This window comes from Peromyscus maniculatus, chromosome 11 (assembly GCF_049852395.1).
Source record: "Peromyscus maniculatus bairdii isolate BWxNUB_F1_BW_parent chromosome 11, HU_Pman_BW_mat_3.1, whole genome shotgun sequence".
Classification (NCBI taxonomy): Eukaryota; Metazoa; Chordata; class Mammalia; order Rodentia; family Cricetidae; genus Peromyscus; species Peromyscus maniculatus.
In genome coordinates this window covers 65,491,123-65,514,956 of record NC_134862.1, presented here as the reverse complement: position 1 = coordinate 65,514,956, position 23,834 = coordinate 65,491,123, and the positions used below count along the sequence as shown (strand labels likewise).

Below are 23,834 nucleotides of genomic sequence, written 5' to 3'. Positions count from 1 at the left end.
TATGTCCTAAATTTACCCCTATCAATTTTTTTTTATTTATCCCTCAGGATGCTTTTAAAATTACTAGATTGTCCCATTACTTCCAGTGACTCATTTCTGTCTTTTCTAGTTTGTGTGTCACTAAAGGGCAGACTCAGCCAAGTAGAATTTAGACCACAGAGCGACTTATAACAGGTTTTCCGCCACTGCTTCTACCTTCTTCCTTAACGGTCGGTTTCAAGATCCCCGTTAGCGCCAGACACCCCTCGTCCCACGCTACCACGCCGGCTGCCTTTTCGGACTCTCAGGAAGTTGACTCGGTCCACTCTCAGCCACATTGGAGGAGGAGGAGGAGGAGGGTCGCGGTGGAGCCGGAAAACTCGGTAAGCTGGAGAAGCGCCGCGGGTACCCAGGCGCTGGGGAGGGGGCGTGGCAGTGGGCGTTGCCCCGCGCCGCAGGACCACCAATGGCATCCCGGAGCTCGGGGCGATGCGCGTGACGCAGCCGCGGGCTGGGAGGTTGGGGCGGAGAACGGGGGTGGGGGCCAGCGCTTTATCTTCCTCCGCAGCCGGGCTGGTGGCGTTGCGGACCCGCGTCGGGACATCGTTCCGCAGCGACCCTCCCGCGGCTGTCCAGCCTACCGCCCGGACCGCCGCCGCTGCCCTCGGGCCGCAGGTAACCCCAAGCTTCCGCTCCCCTCCTCCTCCTCTCCAGTCCAGGTCCACCCTGCGCCCGAGAGGAAGGGGGACTGCGATGGCGGCGCCGCTCCGGCTCTGCGGGCCTGGCTTGGGCCAGACTGTCCCGCCGAGACGCTGCCCGCCGCCGCCGGGGGGGAGGGCGGGAAAGTTACCCATCGCCATCCGGATGACTGGCAGCCTTTTCAGTATCAGTGATGGTTTTGATGTCCCCCGAATCATGTGCCTTCTCTCAAGCCAGTCAGTAGTAAAGAAAGTTGAGAATTAGAAGTCATCGCATTCGTTGAAAAGCTACATCAAAAAATGCGCTCAGGAAGTCAGCTTTTTTTACTGATGTGGGCGGGGGAGATGTGTGTGAGGGGAAAGATGGCACTACCAGACACCAGTCTCCATATGGGCCGGGGCGCCAAAACCTTTAGTCAAGCTCATGTTCTGTTTTTAAGTAGCAGGAGGGAGTTGTTAAGTTGGTCTTTGATTTTAAGTGTTAATATGCATGTAACTTAAGCGATATATATATATGCATTTGTGAGAGATTACTCTAAGCTCCATTCTCTGCATTTTCTGTAAAAGTCGTTGGTCACTGTAATATTTAAGTAGTTGCCACTTTTTTCCCCCCTGAAATACCACTTGTCTTCTTCCTTAACGCAGAATCCAACTTGAATATTTTTTTTTCTCTTGTTTGCCTTAAAGTGGGACATGTAAATGACTTGTTAAAAAGCCAGCTCAGGCAGCACGCGAGTGGCGATTGCAAAGAGCTCTGATGCAGCGAGGAGTAAGCAGAGGAAACGTGGAGAAGCACACGGCTTAGTGTGTCACGTGCTTGGAACTGGTCAGGGGTTTCACGTTCCCTTAGGACTCAGACCTAGGTACTGAGTGCCTGAGCTCCTGCGGTTCGCCAAGCTCCAGCTTCCTTTCCTGTCCCTGGAAAGCTTCCTCTTATCTCCTGGAGCGTTTCCCCTCATGCCGTGTGCTCTTTGCTCTTTCCCCTTCTCCCACCCCTAAGCATTCCTCAAAGGAAAGGTCACTTCCCTGTGCGAGGCCACTGGTGAGTATAAATCTGCTAGCACTCTGCCTCTTACCAGCAATTAGTCCATCAGCTATTGTAAGTAGATGCCGTAATTGTTTTCTAGTGGATTTCATGAGGCTAGACTGTCTTTTTTTTCTGTCTTCTCAGGGTCTGGCCCAGTACCTGGCTGGAACAGAACTAAAGAGTTGGAGGGCCAAAGAAGGAACATTAACTAGGGAGAGTGACTGTTTCCTATGGAAGTTCCATTTATCAGACAGGAGACTTAAGTTTTTTTTTCCCCCTACATTGAATAGCTAGTTATATTTAATCATTTGTAAAAAAAAAATAAATAAATAAACTCAGATGTAAATAAAATTTGCCCAAGTCTTGTTAATCGACCCAGTTCTGTTACGTGAAAAAGTTGTAGGGTAGGACAAACCATTTTTGGAGGGGAGAAGATGAAGACATTATGTTTTGGATTGTTAATTTTCCCCCCTCCTCCCCTCCCTCCCTTCTTTCTATTGATAGGCTCTCATGTAGCCCAGGCTGGCCTGACACTGTGTAACTGAGAATGATCTTAAACCCCTGGTTCTCCTGCCTCAACCACAGGTGTGGACCACTGTATCCAGGGTTGGATTGTAAATTCTATCACAGTGGTTTCTCTTTTCCCCTGAACCTTAGGGTGATGTAGGAGTTATTCACCTGCTGTAGACACCCAGTATTTATTTGTGATACAGATTTATAGGTTCTTTTGAAATCTTGGTTAATGAGAACATTGGAGGCAGGCTAAAGTTGACATTTCTTTGGGACATGAATCATTTATTTCTCTAATTCCTTTTATTTGCTTTCTGGAGACAAGGGAGATGCTTACCACGGAACATTACGTAACTTCCCTGTACAGATTGGTTTCTTACATTCTTGTCTAATCAGTGTGTTGCATTTTATTGCTTGTGTGTGTGTATACATATGCACACATGCCACTGTGAGTATGGAGGTCAGAGGACTACTTACTTAGTGGAGTCAGTTTTCTTCTACCTTTATGTGGCTTCTAGGGATTCAGCTTGGGTTGCCAGGCTGCATGCAGGCATTTTTATCCACTGAGCTATCCGGCCAGCCCCACTGGTCAACTTTGTCACCTGAAAGGAAGATAGTTCCACCACACAATCTAATACGTCTTTGCAAACGGGGTGGAAACCTTTGTGGTGGCTCAGGCCTAGTACTTTGGGGCAGAGAGGGCAGGCAGATTTGAGTGAGGCCAGCCGAGGCTACAGAGTGAGACCTTATCTCCTCCAAAAACAAACAACAAACAAAACCCCAAACAAGCCAAAAGCACCAACAATAGATAAGGAGTGCAGACCATCCCAGCGCCGTGAGCTGGTGGCGTGGTGAGCTGGTGGCACACCTCCATTGGCGCCCAGCACGGTGGACGGTGCTTGTTTTCTTTTGCTGCTGGGCCTCTTGTGAGAACTGTCCTATGATCCATTTTCAGTTCCTCAACACATTTTGCAACCTACTCCAATACATTTGCCCTTTCTGGAACCAGCTGTACACGGAGTTAGTAAACCACCCACTGTTAGCTCATCTCCACATTGTGAAATAGCTGTCTCAAGTTCCACGCCCCCCCCCCTTTTTTAATAACCTTTTATATATATTATATATAAACACAAAACAAAACCTTGCAAATACAAATGTCAAACACCATTCTTTCTGTGTTTGTTCTCTACTTGAATTTTCCATGGTCCTGACCCTGGAGGCTGAATCCTCTCATGCCCCCTACCCCCGACGGCATTCTTTGCTACTTATTCTCCTTTTAACCTCTTTGCTTTTTGTCTTTTTGCTGTTCATGTTTTAAGTGCTTCATAATACTGGGGAAATTACTTCACCATCTATAAGATGGTGTGCTAATATCTACTGCTTAGCATGTTAAATAAATGCTATGTAAATAGTGCCTGAGTGTTTCCTGGGTGACCTGCCTGGGAAAGGTCCTGAACTGTGCGCTGTCAGTGAACTTGCCTTAGCTGTTAGTGTGCACTGATGCATCCCAAATCCCTGTCTTCAGTCCAGACTTGTGTGCTCTGCTGGCCTTTGATACCTTGGCTGGCCTACAGACACATAATTTTGGGCTTTTCCAGTCTTCTCCCCGTAATTAGCATAACGGCGTTCCTAGCCTTTCTGAGTTAGCATGCTCGCTTGGGATCTGTGAACAGCTACCTTGCACCTGTAGCCAGCCACGCCTCCAAGACTTCTCTAATCATTTGTAAATTTATCTGATCTTCCTTATCTCTTCCCACATGTCAGGTGAGTCTTCAGGCCTTATTGCTTTGTAGGTGAGCTCGCTGCTGGCTGCTGGCACTCTGATCTTGCTTTTCTTTATCGAATCCTTCCCTTTGGTTCTGAGTTACTCTTGTTCAAGATAAATATCAAGTCCTTCTTTGAGAACTTTTTGGTCTTTTGGGTTGAGGGCTGCACTGAGGGCCTTCCACATTCTCGACAGATGAACTGCGATTGAAGTTCACCCCGAGGTCCCAGTCTAACTTTTTAACAAGTGTAATTCTAGTGCTGTGTTTGAGGGGAGAAGAAAAGTAAAAACAAAAGGACTAGAAGCATAAGAGATTACCACAGTGGTTAGTGGAGATTTATTTTTATTTCTTTACTTAGTGTGTGTGTTTGTGTGTGACAGAATCTCATTACATAGTCCAGTATGTCCCCAAACTCATGGCAGCTCTCCTGCCTCAGCCTCCCAAGTGCTAGGGTTACAAGCGTGAGTCATGCCTGGCCTTTGAATAGTGCTTTTGAATGAAGTGAGGTGGCAGATGTGGGGAGCGATTGGAATTAGGTAGCATAGGAGTCTAGAGTCAAATGGATTTATCTGGGATTGTATGAGGAAAACTTAAAGTTTCGAGGGAAAAAACAAACTTGTGCAAAGAATGGCTGCTAGTCCTCTGAAGTGAGATGGAGACGACCAAAGTGGAATAGAATGTCAGTAGTTCTAGCTGAGTGTGATGGTGCATACCTATAGTCCTCGCACTTGGGAGGTTGAGGCAGGAGGATTGCCTCATATTCAAGGCCAGCCTGGTCTATAGAGCAAGACCTGTCCCCTAAAAACAAGAGTGTCCACAGTTGAGTTTGGGTCATTTTCAAAATGTCTGTTGGACACCTACTTGGAAATGTCGAGTGGGATGGTGGGTTTGCTCATCAGACCTTGGTGGATGAATGCAGTATCAAAGAAGTGGTGTGCGGATATCAGGGAGTGGACCAGTGCTGGCTGGAGCATTAACACTATCAGAAAGTGTGATGGATTGAAGATCAGCTCTACAGAGCCAGGTTACTGAATGGGTCTCTGAATAGATGCTGAAATTAAAAATATATATGGAAGCTGGTTGGTGGTGATGTACATCTTTTAATCCTGGCACTTGGGGGGCAGAGTCAGGCAGATCTCTTGAGTTCAAAGACAGCCTAGGCTACAGTTCCAGGATAGTCAGAGCTACATAGAGAAACCCTATTTTGAAAAACCAAAACCAACCAAACACAAACACACAAACAAAAACCAAGAAACCTTAGTATAAAGCCATGCCTGATGGTGTACACTCATAATCAGAGCACTCTGGAGGCAGAGGGAGAAGAATCTTTGCAAATTCTAGGCCAGCCAGGTCTACAAAATGAGATACTCCACTCTCCTGCCCCCCATCCCCAAAAAACCCCAAATATTTTGTACATATAAAGCATAAATATTTAAAAAAAGCTATTTCTTTTTTTTTCTAGTTTAATAAGTATTGCACTGGTATACTGTCTCATGTTTTGAGTAATCAACTTGAATTTGGCATTCAGTTTTAATCATTTATTTTATGTGGATGGGTGTTTTGCCTGTAGAGGCCAGAAGAGGGCATCAGATCCTCTGGGACTGGAGTTACAGGTGGTTGTGAGCCACCATGAGGGTGCTGGGAATCGAACCCGAGTCTCTACAAGAGTAGTAAGTGCTCTTAACCACCGAGCCCTCTGTCTCTCCAGCCTGACACTCCGTTTTCAATTTGTTTATTTTACTGTCTTTTAAATTTTTATGAGTGTGTGTGTGTGTGTGTGTGTGTATCCTCCTGTATGTGTGAAGTGACCTTGGGTTTTAAAAAAACTTTATATATATATCTGTCTGACTGTCTTTCTCTCTGTGTGTGTGTGTGTGTGTGTGTGTGTGTATATATATATCTGTCTGTCTTTCTCTCTGTGTGTGTGTGTGTGTGTGTGTGTGTGTGTGTGTGTGTGTATCCTCCTGTATGTGTGAAGTGACCTTGGGTTTTAAAAAAACTTTATATATATATCTGTCTGACTGTCTTTCTCTCTCTGTGTGTGTGTGTGTGTATATATATATATCTGTCTGTCTTTCTCTCTGTGTGTGTGTGTGTGCGCGCGCGTGTGTGTGTGTGTGTGTGTGTGTGTGTGTGTGTGTGTGTGTGTATGTGTGTGTGTGTGTGTGTGTGTGTAGGATCCTTTGGAGGCCAGAAGAGAGTGTTACAGGAGGTTGTGAGCTGCCCCCCACCCATTGTGGGTGCTGGGATCTGAACTTGGGTCTTCTGCAAGAACAGCCAAGTGCTGTTAGCCACTGAGTCATCGCCTCAGCCCTAAGAGTTCCTATTTTTATTTTTATTTTTAGACAGGATCTCACTTTATAGCCCTGACTGGTCTGGAACTCACTACGTAGAACTCCCAGAGGTCCACCTGCCTCTATCCCAAGTGCTGGAATTGTAAGGACGCACTGACACCCCTGGCCCGAGCGCCTGTTTTAAAGCCTACGTTATCTCTTGTAAAACTCTTTTTTGCTGTACCAGTGCCCTTTTTATTTCTGATTTCTGTTTCCTTCAAAGGGATCCTCAATGTTCATTCCTACTTAGCACTGCTGTGAATATTTCTGTGGGATAATTAGATGTTCCGTGGTTTCCTCTCAGACTTTTACATAGATGACTTTTAAATCTTTATCAGTAGCCCAGACCAAATTGTTTCTAAGTTTCTCCTTTGCATGTGTGCATGTTTGTATGTATATTTTTAGATTTAAGTTTATTTCTTTTATTTCATGTGTGAGTGATTTGCCTGCATGTATGTGTGTGCATCATATGAATGCTTTATGCCCACAAGTCAGAAGAGGACATTGGATCCCCCTGGAACCAAAGTTAGAGATGGATGTGAATCGTTCATCATGTAGGTGCTGGGGATCGAACCCAGGTCTTCTGCAAGAGCAGTCAGTCTAATTAACTGCTAAGCCGTCTCTTCAGCCCCATATCCAGCATTTGAAATGGGTGCTGGGGATCTGAACTCGGCTTCTTTTTTTTTGGGTTTTTTGAGACAGGGTTTCTCTGTGTAGCTTTGCGCCTTTCCTGGAACTCGCTCTGTAGACCAGGCTGGCCTCGAACTCACAAAGATCTGCCTGCATCTGCTTCCCGAGTGCTGGGATTAAAGGTGTGCGCCACCCCCGCCTGGGCAACTCAGGTTCTTATACTTGCACAAGAAAACACTTTGCCCACAGACTCCCAACCCCCGGTTTTAGGTCTTTGCTACAGTTTGAGTTAAATTTTGCCTAGAATGTGAGGTAAGGGTCTGTCTTAGCCTTTGTTGAGTATCTAAAGGCCAAAAGAAAGTTGTTTTTCTTTTTATTCTATCATTGAAAAGTGTCAGTCGGTTTCACTTCATCCTGTCAGTCACCTCCGAGAAGAGGAAGGCGCATGACACTGTACCGCGTGGGCAAATGACTGTGACTGTGACTGTGACTCAGCTCTTAGCTTCACAGCTTTTGCTTCAATTACTGGTGAAAAGACAAGCTGTCCGCTAGTGGGATTCTGCTGTCGTCAAGTGTCAGCATGGAGGAGGGTTCATGTTTGTTTCTTCTGTGTGTGTGTGTGTGTGTGTGTGTGTGTGTGTGTGTGTGTGTGTGTGTACCTGGTGTCTTCAGAGACCAGGATAGGTTGTCTGGTCTGCAGAGGCGGTGATGAGCTATCTGATGGGTTCTGGGACCCAAAATGTGTCACCCAGAAGAGCAATAGGAATCTTAACCTCTGAGACTTCTCTCCAGCCCCGAGAGTTCCAGTTTTAACCCTTTCTCACACGTGGAGTGTTCATCCTTCAAAGCTCAATCAAAGAATATCTCTTCTCTTGAAAGCATTATCTCGATGACTGATCTAGCCTCTCTCTGAACTCCAGATGTTTGCAGTTATCACCACTGCCTCGGTAATCATGCTCTCGCTTGTGGGATCATGTGTGACTGTTCCTAAGAGATGTCAAATGAACATCTGCCTGGAATAACAACTGGAATAGCACCAGCAGCCCGAGGTGTGACTCATTCAAGTTCATCTAGATGGTACAAAGAATTTACTAGGGCTTCCTCGAGGAGCTGTGGACAACTAAAGATAGATGTATATGCCCTCCTCCTTACCCAGCCACATTGTAACGTCTACAACAGAGTGGCCGCAAACCTGGCTTGAGAGCAGTGCCCCGTGTGAAGGGCAGTAGAGGTGACTGCAGGTTCACACCGTGACTCTCAGACAGCCGTGGTGTACGCACTAGAGGAGATGACAGACTCAGCCCCTACGTAAAGCACGGACAAGTGTGCTGTGGAGAAGTTACTTGCATATGTACTTCTTCACAGCCCTCCTGTGGTCTTGGAAGACACGTCAGCCATGGGGAGGATGGCTTGCAGAACAGTTCAATGGTGGCTTGCGAAAGATGGCGTTCCTCTGGCTCGGAATCAGAGGACCACTCTCATGACATATCTTTGTCATCTTCTGCTGTCCCTTTGCTTTTGTTTGAAGCAGGGTCGTTCTGTATGGCTATCCTGGAACTCAGGTAGACCAGGCTGGCCTCAGCTTCACAAAGATCCCCTGCTGGGGTTAAAGGCATGCACCACCATGCCTGGCTCTTTCGCTGTTCTTAAGTTTTCCTGTGTTCACTGCTTTGTTCAGCTCTGTTGTTGATTGAGAATGGGGGCTGTGTTTAAAAAGGGCCGTTGAGGCCTCCTGACCCATAAGGCCACGGGGCCAGAAGTTCTGCTCTCTCTTCCTTTTCCTTCATCATGATGCAAGATCAAGGTGAAAAGGAGAACCCCATGCGGGAACTTCGCATCTGCAAGCTCTGCCTCAGTATCTGTGTTGGGGAGAGCGGAGACAGACTGACCCGGGCAGCCAAGGTGTTGGAGCAGCTCACAGGCCAGACACCTGTATTTTCTAAAGCTAGATACACCTTCAGGTCCTTTGGCATCCGGAGAAATGAGAAGATTGCTGTTCACTGCACTGTCCGGGGAGCCAAGGCAGAAGAGATTCTGGAGAAAGGCCTGAAGGTGTGGGAGTATGAGTTACAGAAAAATAACTTCTCAGATACTGGAAACTTTGGTTTTGGGATTCAAGAACACATTGACCTGGGCATCAAATATGGCCCAAGCATAGGGATCTCCGGCCTGGACTTCTATGTGGTGCTGGGTAGCCAGGTTTCAGCGCCGCAGAGAAGAAGCGCAGGACAGGCTGCATTGGGGCCAAGCACAGAATCAGCAAAGAGGAGGCCATGCGCTGGTTCCAGCAGATATATGATGGGAGCATCCTTCCTGGCAAATCAATTTTATCCAAAAGGCCAAGAAAAAACAAAAAAACAAACAAACAAACAACAAAAAAAAGGGCGTTGAAACTAGCCAACATTTGATAGCGGCCAATTTCTTCAAATTTGTTTCAATATCTTATACTCAAAAAGTCTTCAAAAACTGATTAAAATCAGAGAAAGATAACATGTCATCCGTTTTCACCTCTCTTAAGCATAGTAGTGATACGAAATTCAACTAGCCAGATACTTAGTTCAAAGCTTTTAATTTTTAAATGAAATTAAATCGTTTTGTGATTCTGTGGTTCAGATCCAGGGTGTCAGTCTTGTATGTGAGGCAAGCGCTGTACCCTGAGCTTCATTCGCCGCCTTATTCAGATTTTTAATCGACACACAATTAACTCTGCACATTTACGATATGCAGTGATGTTTGCCTGTGTACCCATCAGTCAGCACAATAGCTTGTCCATGAGTCGCCCCTTCATGTTGGGAGCATTCAGCGACTTTATTTCTGGCTCTTGCTCCTTCCTAGGCAGCTCGATGGTGGGAGAAGAAAAGATGTCACTAAGAAACCGGCTGTCAAAATCTGGTGAAAATCCTGAGCAAGATGAAGCGCAGAGAAGTCTCTCGGACACACAGAGAAATGGTGAGGTTTTTAATGTTTCTGAGGTAAATTGGTTAAAAACAAGTGCACTGTTATAGGGCAGGGCTTGCAGATTTTTACTACAAATCTGTACTGGTGGTTGTATATATCTGACAGTGAGTAAGTTCGTATTAATTAATTTAGTGATGGGCTGGAGAGAGAGTTCTGAAGTTCCGAGTACTTGTTTTAATCCCGGCACCCACATGGCGGTTCCCGTAACTCCAGTTCCAGGGACTCTGCTGCCCTTGTCTGGCCTCTGAGAGCCCTGCACTCACAGGGCACACGACATACATGCAGACAAAACATCTTGTCTTAGTCAGGGTTTCTATTGCTGCGACAAAACACCATGGCCAGAAAGCAAGTTGGGGAGGAAAAGGTTTATTTGGCTTATAGTCCCACATTGCTGTTCATTACTGAAGGAAGTCAGGGCAGGGACTCAAACAGGGCAGGAACCTGGAGGTGGGAGCTGATGCAGAGGCCATGGAGGGGTGCTGCTTACTGGCTTGCTTCCCATAGCCCACTCAGCCCATGTTCTTACAGAACCCAGGACCACCAGGCCAGGGATGGCACCACCCACCATGGGCTGGGCTCTCCCCCATTGATGACTAAATGAGAAAATGCCTTCCAGCTGGATCTCAAGGAGGCATTTCCTCAGCTGAGGCTCCTTCCTCTTATGACTCTAGCTTGTGTCAAGTTGACACACAGAACCACCCAGTACACATCGGTACACACAAAAGTAAATAAATAAAAGTTAATTCAACAAACATTTCTACTGTGTTTTAGATATCATCCATTCATTCAACCAGCCTGGCCTATCAGTAATTATTGAAATGTCCTGCTGGATGCTTGGTTATAGTAATGATCAATACATGTGTGTTTGAATTTATGGAGCTTCGAGTTAGGTGAATGGCAAGCCCTCAAAGTCATGCAGAGTTGGGGATGTAATTCACTGAGGAGACCCTGGGTTCGTTCCCCAGCATAACCAAACCAAACCAAAACGCACTAAAAATAAGTATAATCTCATAAAGTTACTAATTATCCTTATAATAGATAGAATGAATATAAATTGAGTAAGGAGCAGGGTCTGAACTGCTGTATAAATCTTAGGAGAGAGGGAGAAGTTAGGGCATGTATTACTTCCTTAGTGTATGAAGAGGATAATACAGGGCTTGTTAAGGTCGAGACCGAGGGTTAAGAATGGTAGATTCAGAAATACAACCCCCATGATGTCACCCTATTGCATCAGGATATTTATTTTTTTGCGGTGACATTTGTATAGTTTTTCTTTCTTAGGGATTTGAAACTCGAGACGTGTTTGGTTAACAAATAGGGGAGGGACTTCTGGAGACCGGTTGTCTTTGGCATCCTCAGACTTCTTTTCATAAAGAGGCTCTCTCTTTAACCTTTTGTACCTTAATTGTAAGAATCGGCAGCCAGATCGATCGCACCAGGACTGTGAATGAGGCTGTTTAGTTGGTATAATGAGGTTTATTGACAGACTCTGTTAGCTATTTATGACATATTGCACTTGGTCCAGTTCTGCTGTGCTATTAAGAGTGAAGTCTGTGCAAAGGAGGATGAACCAGCATTGGAAAGAAGCAATCTCCTTCTCTCCATTATTCATGGTGGTAGTCTGGGTTGAATCCTTTGCCTGGATTCCCACAAATTAGTTTCCCATTTGTTTTTGTCTTATGTTAGTACTTCTTAGAGACAGAAGAGGTGTTATTGGAACTGTAATCATCATCACCACCATCATCATCATCACATACTATTCTCTTTATATTTCATTTTTTAAAAAGCTCTTTTGTTTTGCCAAGAGAGTTTTTCTACGTAGTCTTGGTTCAGTCTCGGAGTGTGGGGATTAGAGGCATTCGGCACCATGCCCAGTTTTCATGCAGGCCTTCCTGCTTGCTCGGCAAACAGTCTGTTGAACTAGATCCACAGCCATGAGTTGCAATCAATCTAGGTGTCGTGTCGTCGTCCCCCAGCTGAGGACTGAACCCAGAACCTTGCGCTTACTAGGCAAGCACTCTATCACTGAGCTAAATCCCCAACCCCTCATTCTAGGTTTTAATACAGCTGTTATTACGTTGTTTAGCTTAAATTAAGAAGTGCGGCACCCTCCTTGTCTTGGTGAAGGTGACGCTGACTGGAAAATTAAGTGTGTTTCTCCACTTTAACATCTGTGGAATCTGGATGAGTAAGCTGTGACCTTGGAATTTCAAGGGCTTGGAAGGCCTTTCGCTGTGGCTGAACAACCAGGCCAACCTGGGAGCTGGTTGCTTCACCTCACATGCACTGAGTACAAATTTCATTTTAATAGGATTCTTGATGGTTCATAATCAGGTTCACATTTGAGATACAGCTTTTATTTAGTTAGTTGCTCCCCCCCCCCCCCAGGCTCTCATGTAGCCCAGGTTGGGCTGTAACTTGTTATGTACTTGAAGTTGGCCTTGAGCTTTTAATCCTCCTGCCTCTACCTGGGCTGGGATCATGGAAGAAACTCTCCAATACAGCAGCCTGAACTCTGAGTTAGAAACTCCTCCTGGGGGTCCCAAGGTGTGAAGGATGAAAGAGCCTGTAGATGGTACTGATTGGGCTTTGTGGTCAGATGCCTGACTTCATTAAACTTCACTGTATAAATCCCACAGATGCAGTGGCACTGCCTTTAATCCCGGCACTCAGGAGGCAGAAGCAGGTGGATCTCAGTGAAGCCACAGGGAGTCCATTGTCTCAAACAACAAGAAAGATAATAATAATTCTGGAGGAGCTGAGATGGCTGGGAGTTTGAGAATGCTCCCCGCTTTTATATAGGACCTGGGTTTAGTTCCCTGCTCCTCACAGTGGCTCTCGACCATCCTAACCCCAGTTCTAGGGAATCTGACTCTTCTGACTTCCTCAGGTGCCAGGTGCACAGACACACTCGCATAATGCACAAACATACACATGCACAGTGCACAGACGTACTTGAGCTAGTTCACAGACACACTGGCATGATGCACAGAAACACACAGTGCACAAACATACATGTGCATAGTGCACAGGCATGTATTTGAACAGTGCCCAGATATACATGCAAGCAAGACATTCATGCACATAAAATAAATCTAAAATAAAAACAGTACTTGTATGTATATGAGGTAGAGGCAGGGAGGCTAGCCAGGGTTACACAGTGAGACTGTCTCAGAAGCAAATACCCGGAGTAGAGAGGGCTACTCCTGAGGGTGCTGTGGGCTTCTCAAGAGCGTCTCATTTCCTTACCTGTGATCTCGGGCTGACGTCCTTCAGAGAGTTTCTTCAGCACTCTTCCCTCCTCTTTTCCAGTAAATGAGATCATGCGGTTTCCCGAGGTGCCTTAGGTATGGTTACAATCTGATAAGTAAAACCACTGGTCATAAAGGTTGCTCAAGGAGTGAAGACCTGTGTTCACTGTGAATAAGTTTCACATTCTTGTTTTGGAGAGTGCCAGAAAATTGCATACTTACACTAGGAAAGGCGCCTATGGTCCTAAGCGTGACCTGGTGCTGCTCTTTGAAGAAGCCTTTTCTGGTTTTCCGAGGCAAGGTTTCTTTGTAGCCCTGGCTGTCCTGGAATTCTGTGTAGAGCTATGTAGAGCTGCCTGCCTCTGTCTTCCAAGCCCTGGGATTAAAGTCACGTGTGACCACCCTGACTGTTTGGACATTCTTATTGGCATTGTCCCTTCAAGGGACATACTCTCTCTGTCAGCAACCTTTATAGAACATTTTAATTGTGCTGAAATTTTTATTTTTAAGATGTGTGTGTGTGTGTGTGTGTGTGTGTGTGTGTGTGTGTGTGTGTGTGTGTAGGGATATGTACATGTGTGAGTGCGATTGCCAACAGAGGTGGAGACAGGAGACCCGGGAGTTCAAGGCTAGTTTCATCTACGTAGCAAGTTTGAGGCTAGCCTCAGATAACTGAGACTTTGTCTCAACACACACACACACACACACACACACACGCACGCACGCACGCGCACACACACACACAAAACAAACAAAAAACAAAACAAAACAAAACCTACTCCCTCAAAATTCCTCAGCTTAACTATCCTATAGACATGGAGATGGCTTTCAAATGATTCTCCTCCTCCGCCTCCTTTTTTTTTTTTCCAAGACCGGGTGTCTCTGTGTAGTTTTGGTGCCTGTCTTGGATCTCACTCTGTAGACCAGGCTGGCCTTGAACTCAGACTCACCTGCCACTGCCCCCCCGGGCCTCTCAGCTTGCTTTTAAGATGGCGCTCCACCCCAGCTCTGTGAGCCTGGGGGTTGCACTTCTTAGCTGCTGACCAGCCCTGCCAGAGACAGTTTCGGCAAGGCCAGTGGATGGGTTTGAGGCTTGTGAGAGCTGGCCCTGGCCTGTGGGTAGGCTGCCTGCGGGTTTCTTCTCATAGGCTTCCTGGTTTACCTTCTGGATGAGGTGTAGCCAGCACCCAGCCACACCCTGTGACTCTGCATTTGCCCGCTGACTACCTCACTTGAAGGATTTCTGACATTCTTCTGTGTTTTTCTTTTTTAAAGATTTATTTATTTATTCATTCATGTATGTTATGTGTATGAGTGCTCTGTCTTCATGCGCATCAGAAGAAGGAATCAGATCCCATTATAGGTGGTTGTGAGACACCATGTAGGTGCTAGGAATTGAACTCAGGACCTCTGAAAGAGCAGTTAAGTGCTCTTAACTGCTGAGCCATCTCTGCAGCCCCTGTCTGTTTTTTTCTTATTTTGATACTTTTGTACTGTGTCACAGAAGCAAATTCCAGCCTGCCAGCTTACCTAGAAGTCTTTCTTATTTTGTAACTTCTGGTTTTGTTTTGAGACAGGGTTCTTGAACTCACAGAGATCTGCCTGCCTCTGCTGCCCGAGTAATGGGACTAAAGGCATGCGCCACCACTGCCCAGCCTTTATTTTGTAACTTTTAAGAAGCGTTATTAAACAGGGTGTGGGTGTCACCATCTGTAATCCTAGAATCTGTGAACTGTATACAGGCAGATCAGGAGTTCAAGGCCACCTGGGCTATGTAAGCTACAAAACAAAGTTACTTAGTTGGGCACTATGGCCTGTATCAGTAATCCAGACTGAGGCAGGGGGATTACTGTGAATTTGAGGCCAGTCTGGGCTATATAGTTAATGAGTATCACCTTGGACAGCACTGATTTACCATGCAACTAGTAACCTAGAAAATAAGTATAATATCTGCCTTTTGGCAAAAATCATATTAAATACAATATTGTAAAACAATGAGAACTTGGCATTTGCTCCAGGTTAAATTCCCGGGAATCTAACGAGTCTTTATGCTATTTTCTTTTTTGCTGGAAGAATCTTTTTAGTATATACTTACCACCATTTTTCTTTATCATTTGAGATTCAATTCTATCTGTCTATACATATATATGACATACATGTAATTATATTCATATAATAAAAATATACGGTATGTACATGTATGTATATATATACACACTATATGTATGATTTATTTTATTTGCATTGCTAGGAGGGGTCTAACTCAGGGTCTTAGCCCAAGCATTCTACCACTGAACTATATACTCCCAGTTTCTTCGCTCAAATATTGACTCTGTGATAGTTCCTTACACACACACACACACACACACACACACACACACACACACACCACTCCGGGCTCCTGTAGGCCTTCTGAGTATTGTGATCTCTTTGTAAACTTGTTCTAAGAGTCTAAAGGAAGAGTTTTATGTATACAGGGTGGGTTTGGAGCGGAATACACTGATGTCATCTGTGTTGTCACAGCGTGGCTGTCACCTGAGTTCTGACATGGTAGTAAAGTACAGGACTGTCCTAGGGAACAGCTCTGGTGAAAATCAGCAAAGAAAAGGTCTAACAGAGAGAGGTTTTCAAAACACATTCAATTAGCCGGGCGGTGGTGGCGCACGCCTTTGATCCCAGCACTTGGGAGGCAGAGGCAGGCGGATCTCTGTGAGTTCGAGGCCAGCCTGGGCTACCGAGTGAGTTCCAGGAAAGGCGCAAAGCTACACAAGAGAAACCCTGTCTCAAAAAAACCAAAAAAAAAAAGAAAAGAAAAAACACATTCAAGTAAGATTTTTGATACCTCAAGGAATAGGATGTAGATTATATTTGTGAGTGTGTGTGTGTGTGTGTGTGTGTGTGTGTGTGTGTGTGTGTGTGTGTGTGTAACCTCAGGGTCAGGAAACTTTCAGGAGTCAGTTCTTTCCTTCTAGCACTTGGGTCCGGGGATTGAACTCTGGTCCACAAGCTTGGTGGCAGGCAGACATTTTACCTGTGGTCTGTCTCACTGACCAAAAGAATTTTTACTAGACAGGTACAACAACCGATTCAGTACAGCCTAGGAACAGTCTTTAGATGTGTCTGTCAAATGTGGTAGGTTTATCAATGTTAGCTAACACTTATTCATGAAGGATAAACATTGCAAGCCTAATTTTCTTCTCTCTCTCTCTCTCTCTCTCTCTCTCTCTCTCTCTCTCTCTCTCTCTCTCTCTCTCTCTCTCTCTCTCTCTTCTGAGACAGTCTCTGTGGATTCATGGCTGCCCTGGAGCTCTCATCTTTAATCCTAGCACTCAGGAGGCAGAGGCAGGTGGCAGATCCACCCAGTCTACATAGTGGGTTCCAGGCCAGTCAGGGATACACAGTGAAGCCCCGTCTAAATAAGTAAATTATTTACATGACAGTGCTTTAGTTCTCTGACCCTCGTCCCTTCCATTGGCCCCTGCTGCTTCTCTTGTGGCTTTGATATCTCGAATGTTTTAGGTTTGTAAGCCGGAGCTTCTCCTTTGTTCTTGGAACTCTTTATCTGTTAGAATTGTTGAAGGCCTTGGCTGATTCTGTGACCTTCCAGGGAGGCATTGTACTTATCTGTTGGCAGTCTGGGGACACAGCTTGAATTTGCTTTCAAATAAACACACTTTAAGGTTTTTGAGATAACAAAAGTTGAGGTTGCGAAATCCACTGAAGTGTTGCAAGTTTTCAGGGAGACTGTCCTGTCTTTGAAGTAGAGACAGACACGTTTCCTTTTTGTTCCCTTCTGTCTTGCTCAGGACCCCGAGGATGTGGTTGTATGGGTTCTTAGCTATCACAGGCCCTAGGTTTCACCATTCTGTAAGGCTGGGTGCTGTTCTGTGAAAGGACCCCATGATGTGTAGCAGCCAGTGTGCGACAGTTTTCTAGCATTTGGCAAGAATCCATGTGCCTGTCACATATTCCTTAGCGTTCTAGCTTCATTCTGTCTTTTGTTCCTGTGGATTTTTTAAATTTAATTGTGTTTATGTATGAGTGTATATGCACATGTGAGTGCAGGTGCCCTGGGAGGCTAGAAGAGGGTGTTGGATGCCCTGGAGAAAGGGACAGACAGACGGTTGTGAGCAGCCTGACTTGGGTCTTGGGAACTAGCTTGGGTCCTTTGCCAGAGCAGCAAGCACACTCTTAACCACAGAGCCTTAAACCCTCCACCCCAGCAATAAGCCTCAGGAATAAGTTTTTCCATCCTTAATACTCAGTGTCTTCAGAGTCTCAAGTGAAGATCTGCTCTGGGACCCGATTTCTCCCATTGCCGGAAGTGGACCCGTAACTGTGTGTGTGAGCGGCTTAGATTGCTCGTGCTTCCTCCTAAAGGGCTCTGTTGGGTTGTGCACCGAGTGTATGCATTCATCTTTATGTTTGTTTGCTTTCCGCTTTGTGGTTTATTGCTGCTTGAGAGTCAGCGTAACGCTCCGTTTTAAACATTCGGTTATTTTTACTTTTCTTAGGTCGCATTACCATGAAACAGTTGATAGCCAAGAAGAGGCAGTTGGCTGCAGAGGCCGAGGTAAGCACAGTAACAGTTTAAATATTCTTAATTTATTTAGTTAGGTTTTTATTTTTATTTTATTTTTATTATTATTATTTTTGACAGATTCTCATGTAGCCCAGGGCTGGCCTGGAGCTCCTGACCCTCACCCTCTGCTCTTTCTTTTATTTTGTTACTGTTATTGGGTGTTTTTGCTGGGCACATAGATGGAGGTCGGATAGCAACATGCCAGAGTCATTTCTCTGTGTACCCATGTGGGTCCCAGGGATTGAACTCAGGTCGTCAGGCACCTTGACCAGCTGAGCCATCTCATTGGCCCAGCCCCATTTTTGTTTCAATGTATTTTTAATTTTCTGAGACTCCCTGTCTAGTCCAGACTGGCTGGGAACTGTAGTTTCTCCAGCTCCAGCTCCCAGTGCTGGGATTGCCACCTCGTCCCACTTGTTTAAGAATTATTTGCCTTGCTGGGTGGTGGTGGTGGCGCATGCCTTTAATCCCAGCACTCACGAGGCAGAGCCAGGCGGATCTCTGTGAGTTCGAGGCCAGTCTGGTCTACAGAGTGAGATCCAGGACAGGCACCAAAACTACACAGAAACCCTGTCTCGAAAAACCAAACCAAACCAAACCAAACAAACAAACAAACAAAAAGAATGATTTGCCTTTCTAATAAGTGGACATCTAGCTATGGAACAGGAAATAAGATCTGTCACTGTCATCTCATGTCAGAATGCACGTTGCCCTTCTCTCTGGTTCCATCCATTAGCGCCATCGTCCGGCTTTTATAAGCAAATCTTTATAGTTGTGAATGAACTCCACGAACAGCTGCTGTAGATGTGAGTGCTTTGTGAAAATACCTGCCTTAGTTCCTACTACATCTGCTTCCATTAAATGTTCTGAATCTAGAAGCTAATTACCTGTCAGGGAAGTAGAAATCTTTTTAAAAACTAGTGTGGAGCCATTTTAAATGTGGATGGACTGTCTTATGAACCTTAGAGGTTCGGCAGTGCCTTTAAATTCTAAAAATACCCGATTTTAATTTGATTGTGTTAAACTTTCCCCTTTCCTAATGAGATCACTATCAAAGTTCACTGGCAAAACTGAAGATATAATCAGTATCCAATGACCTGTTTTAGTTTTCTAGTTACCTTTAAAGGCCAAGGGGATGTTTCCCCTTCATGTAATTTGTTTGAAATACAGTCCTTTCTTGACCCTAGAATGGGCAATGCTATCTCTGGAAATATTAGTACAAGAGCTTATTTGCTTAACATGAATAGAGTATTCTTCATGCAACATACTCTAAGTGTATTTGTGATGTCTATTGAACTGCTTTATAAAGTGGTATTTTAAAAAGTTGTGTTTGTGTGTGGGATGTGGGAGTGTCACACATGAGTGTGGAGGGAGGTCAGGGGACAGCTGTGACATTGTTCCCTCCTTCCATCACGTGGGCCCCAGGGATTGAACTCAGGTTTTCAGGTGTGGTAACAGGAGCCTTTACCTGCCCAGCCATCTTGCTGGTCCAGACAACGTCTTTTCTGACTAGTATTTCATCGTTCAAATATAAAGACCCGTTTGAAGACTTATTAGCCCAGGTGGGAGGCACATTCATGCCTATAATCTGTAGTCCCAGGAATTGAGAGGCTGAGACAGGAGGATTGCTATGACTTCAAGGCCTGCCTGGGCTGCATAGCAGACCTTGTCTCAAAAATGTGGGGCTGGGGGGATGGGTCAGTGCTTAAGAGCACTTGTTCTTGCAGAGGACCCAAGTTTGGCTCCCAGCTCTTAGATTAGGCAGCCTACAACACCTCTAACTCCTCAAGCTCCAGGGGATCTGACTCCCTCTTCTGGTCTCCACAGGCACCGACACACATGTGATACACATACGAACATGTCTGTACACACATGCTTAAAAAATAAAAATAACTCTTTAAAAAAGATCACCAGGTGCCGTATTTCAACCGAGTTGACTTAGGGATGAAGTTGAGGTCTAGAGCGATGCCTCGGTGGGCAGGAGCACTGGCTGCTCTTCAGAGTTTGAGCCCCAGTGCCCCTGCGGCTGCTTACAACCTCTGTAACTCCAGTCTCGGGGATCCAGCAGCCTTGTCTGGCCTCTGATGACACTTCATCCACGTGCTGCCCAGAAATACATGCAAGCAAAACACCCATCCACACAAAATAGTAAATACAAGAAGAATGAAGCTGGCCTCGTTGCTGATTGGCCCCAATACAAGTTAGTGTCACAGGCTGGACCCTGGTGACTAATGGGCAAATCTGTTTTCCTTAAGTGTTTACGAAAGTATGATAACAGATTTCCGTAAGAGAGAAGAAAAAGCTGAAGTGGTGGGAACCTTGTCATACAGATTCCTGAATCCACCGGGGAGAGATTGTGGCCGGGAAAGTGGGGGTGAGGGGAGGGGGGCAGGAAGAGCACAGAACTGGGGAAAGTGAACTTTGGGGCCTTGGTTCTGTAATTTTGGGACAAGCCCTTGCTAGGTAGCCCAGGCTAGGCTTGAACTCAAAACAGTCCTCCTCCCTAAGCCTCGGAGTGATGAAATTACTAGTCTGAGCTACCATGCCTGGCTTATGGCTTTAAAAGAGTACTCCATGTATCCGTTTTATTTATTAGTGACTAAAATCATCAAATTCTAGGACTTGTGAAATGCCTTAATGAGTAAAGGCTCTTGCTGCCCTGACTGACAACCTGAATTCAGTCCCTGGAACCCACCTGGTGCAAGGCGGGAACTGACTCCCTAAAGTTGTTCTCTGACCTCCACAGTTGTGCCGAGGCACTTGTACGCCCACACACGCAGTATTAATAAATAAATAAAATGGGAAATCCCCTGGTTTAGTCATTTGGAATCAAGAGAAAGCAATAAATGATATAAAGAAGTAGCTGAGGAGACCGTGGGCATTAATTTCGCCCATAGTATTAATTATGTGTATGGGACAAGGCTTCAGGGTTGTTGTGAGATATGTTTCCTGCTGTTAGGGGCAGGCAGCAGTCTGAACACTGGCTTGGAGGTAACAGCCTGCACTGTGTCTCAGGTCTTTGATGTTATTTGTGCTCTGCTGGGATAAATGGAATGGACGGGGACATGTAGTTGGAAAGAGGGCTTACATTGTATTCTTTCCTCTGTTTCATGCCCTTGTTGGTGTAGTTCTCTACCTGTTTAACTTCATACCTTCACCAATCAAAATAATATAATATAGTCCTCGAATTCTAGCTCATTCTGCTGACCACAGTTTTCCTACCATTCTTCCTTTGAATACGTCCTCCCCATCTTGTCCTCCTGAGTTTTCAGCCTATAATTTGATTGATTGATTGATTGAGGTAGTGGAGAGAAAACCTAGGGCCTTATACATGCTAGGCCAGCTCTCTCCTATGATACTGAGCATCATCCCTAGCCCGATATGTTTGCTTGTTTAGAGACCTTGAACTCAACTCTAGCCCAGGCAGGCCTGAGCTTGCAACCTTCTGCCTCCTGTTTAGCTGAGATTCCAGGCCTGCAGCAATGCTTCCCTGCATTTATTATGTAGTGCTTTGTTCTACACGAACCTCTACACTCCGTTTGATAAACTTGTGACTTGATTTAAATGCCCCTGAACTGGCATTTGCGGGCGGGGGCATAGTAGTTTTGCTTGGTAGAGTGCCTTCCTAACACACATGGAGCCGTGGGTTTGATCCCCAGCACCTCTGTCAAAACTGTCCATTTTTCTTTGACCTCTGGGCTTCCAGTCAAAGGTCAAATCTCACTTTCTATTTGGCAACGCAGGCTACATTCTTCGGAATTTCCTTTCTCGTTTTACTTAAATGTATAGGTGCATGCCTCTAGTCTACCTTGGAGACTTTTGGAAAGTCAGGTCATTGGTCTTTTCGTTTCATCATTTAAAAGAACTAGAAAGCTCCTGCCCTTGGGACTGTTCGTTCAGCCTTTCAGATAAAGATGAAAGAGCCGTCCACGTGGAGCAGGGGAGATGTGTTGGGTGAGTACAGACTAACAGGATTTGGCTGGTTGGCCTGCTCGTGCCGCTCTGTCCTTGGGCTGGCTTCACGCGCTGTACGAGGTGGGCAATACAGCAGCTGAGTTAGATACCTTAAGGATCTGTGAGGTTGTGTCCGTAGTAAGGACTTCCCCAGTTTTAGAGGTGGTGAAGACCTCGGCTGAGGTGCGCTATGTTATCTTACTATTTTGTGTGGGTTTGGGTTTGTTTTCGTTTTTGTTTTTTTGAGACAGGATCTTACCTTGTAGCCCAGACTGGCTTGAGACTTGAGTCCTCCTGCCTCAGCCTCCCAAGTGCTGGTACTGTAGGCACAAACCACAGTGTCACCAATTGCTCTAATTTGTTGTGTGGTTAATGAAACCAAAACCTCAAAACAGTCAAAGGATGATGACTTGCAGGATGCTGATTGAGGAACACTTTCTACATGTCCTATTTAATATCTCTGAAATTGCAATAGATACACTGGGCTATGTTTACAGTTCACATCCCCACCCCCTTCCCTCCCTTCCGGTCACTCCCTCTCATCCCTCTGCCTCTGGAAACAGAGTCTCGTGTAACCCTGGCTAGACTCAAACTCACCCTGAGGTTGAGGATTGTGCTGAACTCTTGATCTTTGTGGCACCACCTCTCAGTCGATGTATTCACGGCATGTGCCAAGTCTGGAGAGGAAACTCTGTAATCAGTACCACACAAAAATCAGCTTCGCCGGGCGGTGGTGGCGCACGCCTTTAATCCCAGCACTCGTAGGCAGAGGCAGACGGATCTCTGAGTTCGAGGCCAGCCTGGTCTACAAAGCAAGTTCCAGGAAAGGCGCAAAAGCAAAGCTACACAGAGAAACCCTGTCTCGAAAAAACCAAATAAATAAATAAATAAATAAATAAATAAATAAATAAATAAATAAATAAATAAATAAATCAGCTTCATCTCGATTAGATAGAATACTTAAAAAAATGAGAAGAGGTCTGGGCATGAAGACGTACACTCAATGATGTACACTTGCGAAGTGGAGGAGGAGGGTGAGGTATCGAGTCTGAAGCCTGGGCATTTGAGACCCTGTCTCAAAACAATGCGAACAACAGCGCAACCACAGTGAGGAAAGATGCTTTGGCATCTCTTCTGCTTATGTAACTTAACTTTTTTTTTTAATTTAATTTATTTTATTTTACAATACCATTCAGTTCTACATATCAGCCACGGGTTCCCCTATTCTCCCCCCTCTCACGCCCTCCCCTGTAACTTACTTTTACTAAGAAAAAAGTGCCCAGAATTTAAGATTTTATCTTTTTGTTATTGCCATCTCGATTGGCTTTATGAGCAGGAGGAATATATTTTCTTACACACTTTTCTCTCTTCGTAGACGGGGTACTGGCTCATTGCAGAAAACCCCTAAGAGAAGCATCCTAAAAAAGTAATAGCTGCCGACTAAATGCCCGCCACCGGGAAATAACATTTTGCTTATTTCCCTCCTGACAGCTTGTTTTCCTTTCCTGTCACACACACACACACACACACACACACACACACACACACACACACACAGTCCAGTAAATGGATTGTGCAGAGCTTTCATCTATCATTATAGGGAGGGAGGGTGTGTGTGTGTGTGTGTGTGTGTGTGTGTGTGTGTGTGTGTGTGTGTGTGTATACACACACACACACACACACATATATATATATGCACATGTATATGCACATCGCTGTGTGTGTGTTTAGTTTGCATATTCCTAATGTTTTGTGCTTGCATATTTTATGTTTTAATGCGATCTTAAAGTGTTTTCATTATAGTTCTTTGTGTGGATGTCTCATTTGTTAACTATGAAGAAAATATTTTTACTGCTTTTCTAGTGTCCCAGGGTTTTCGCAAAGACTAATGAAGTGAAAGAGGAGGTAGGGAGGAACATGAGAAAGTGAAATATATGCTTTGTTAACTGGGTGTTGCAGCACACCCGTAATCCAGCACTCACTAGGCTGAAGCATTTCAGGTTCCAGGTTAGCCTGGGCTACTGTCATAGGGTTTCTGTTGCTGTGAAGAGATACCATGACCAACTCTGATAAAGGAAAGCATTTAACAGGAGCTGGCTTACGATTCAGAGGTTTAATCCATTGTCAACATAGCAGGAAGCTTGGG

At 45.3% G+C, this 23,834-nt stretch overlaps 1 protein-coding gene and 1 pseudogene across 1 annotated transcript in view; both read left to right on the top strand.

The window, feature by feature from the left end:
* The first annotated feature begins 491 nt into the window (after window positions 1-491).
* Soat1 (sterol O-acyltransferase 1) overlaps window positions 492-23,834 on the top strand; it is a 46,874-nt gene continuing 23,531 nt past the window's right edge. Inside the window, exons 1-3 of the mRNA XM_076547725.1 lie at window positions 492-654; window positions 9,779-9,892; window positions 17,667-17,725. Coding sequence (XP_076403840.1) covers window positions 9,787-9,892; window positions 17,667-17,725 — 165 coding nt within the window. The 5' untranslated portion in view covers window positions 492-654; window positions 9,779-9,786. The remainder of the gene's footprint in view (window positions 655-9,778; window positions 9,893-17,666; window positions 17,726-23,834) is intronic.
* LOC102909245 (large ribosomal subunit protein uL5 pseudogene) lies at window positions 8,654-9,492 on the top strand (annotated as a pseudogene).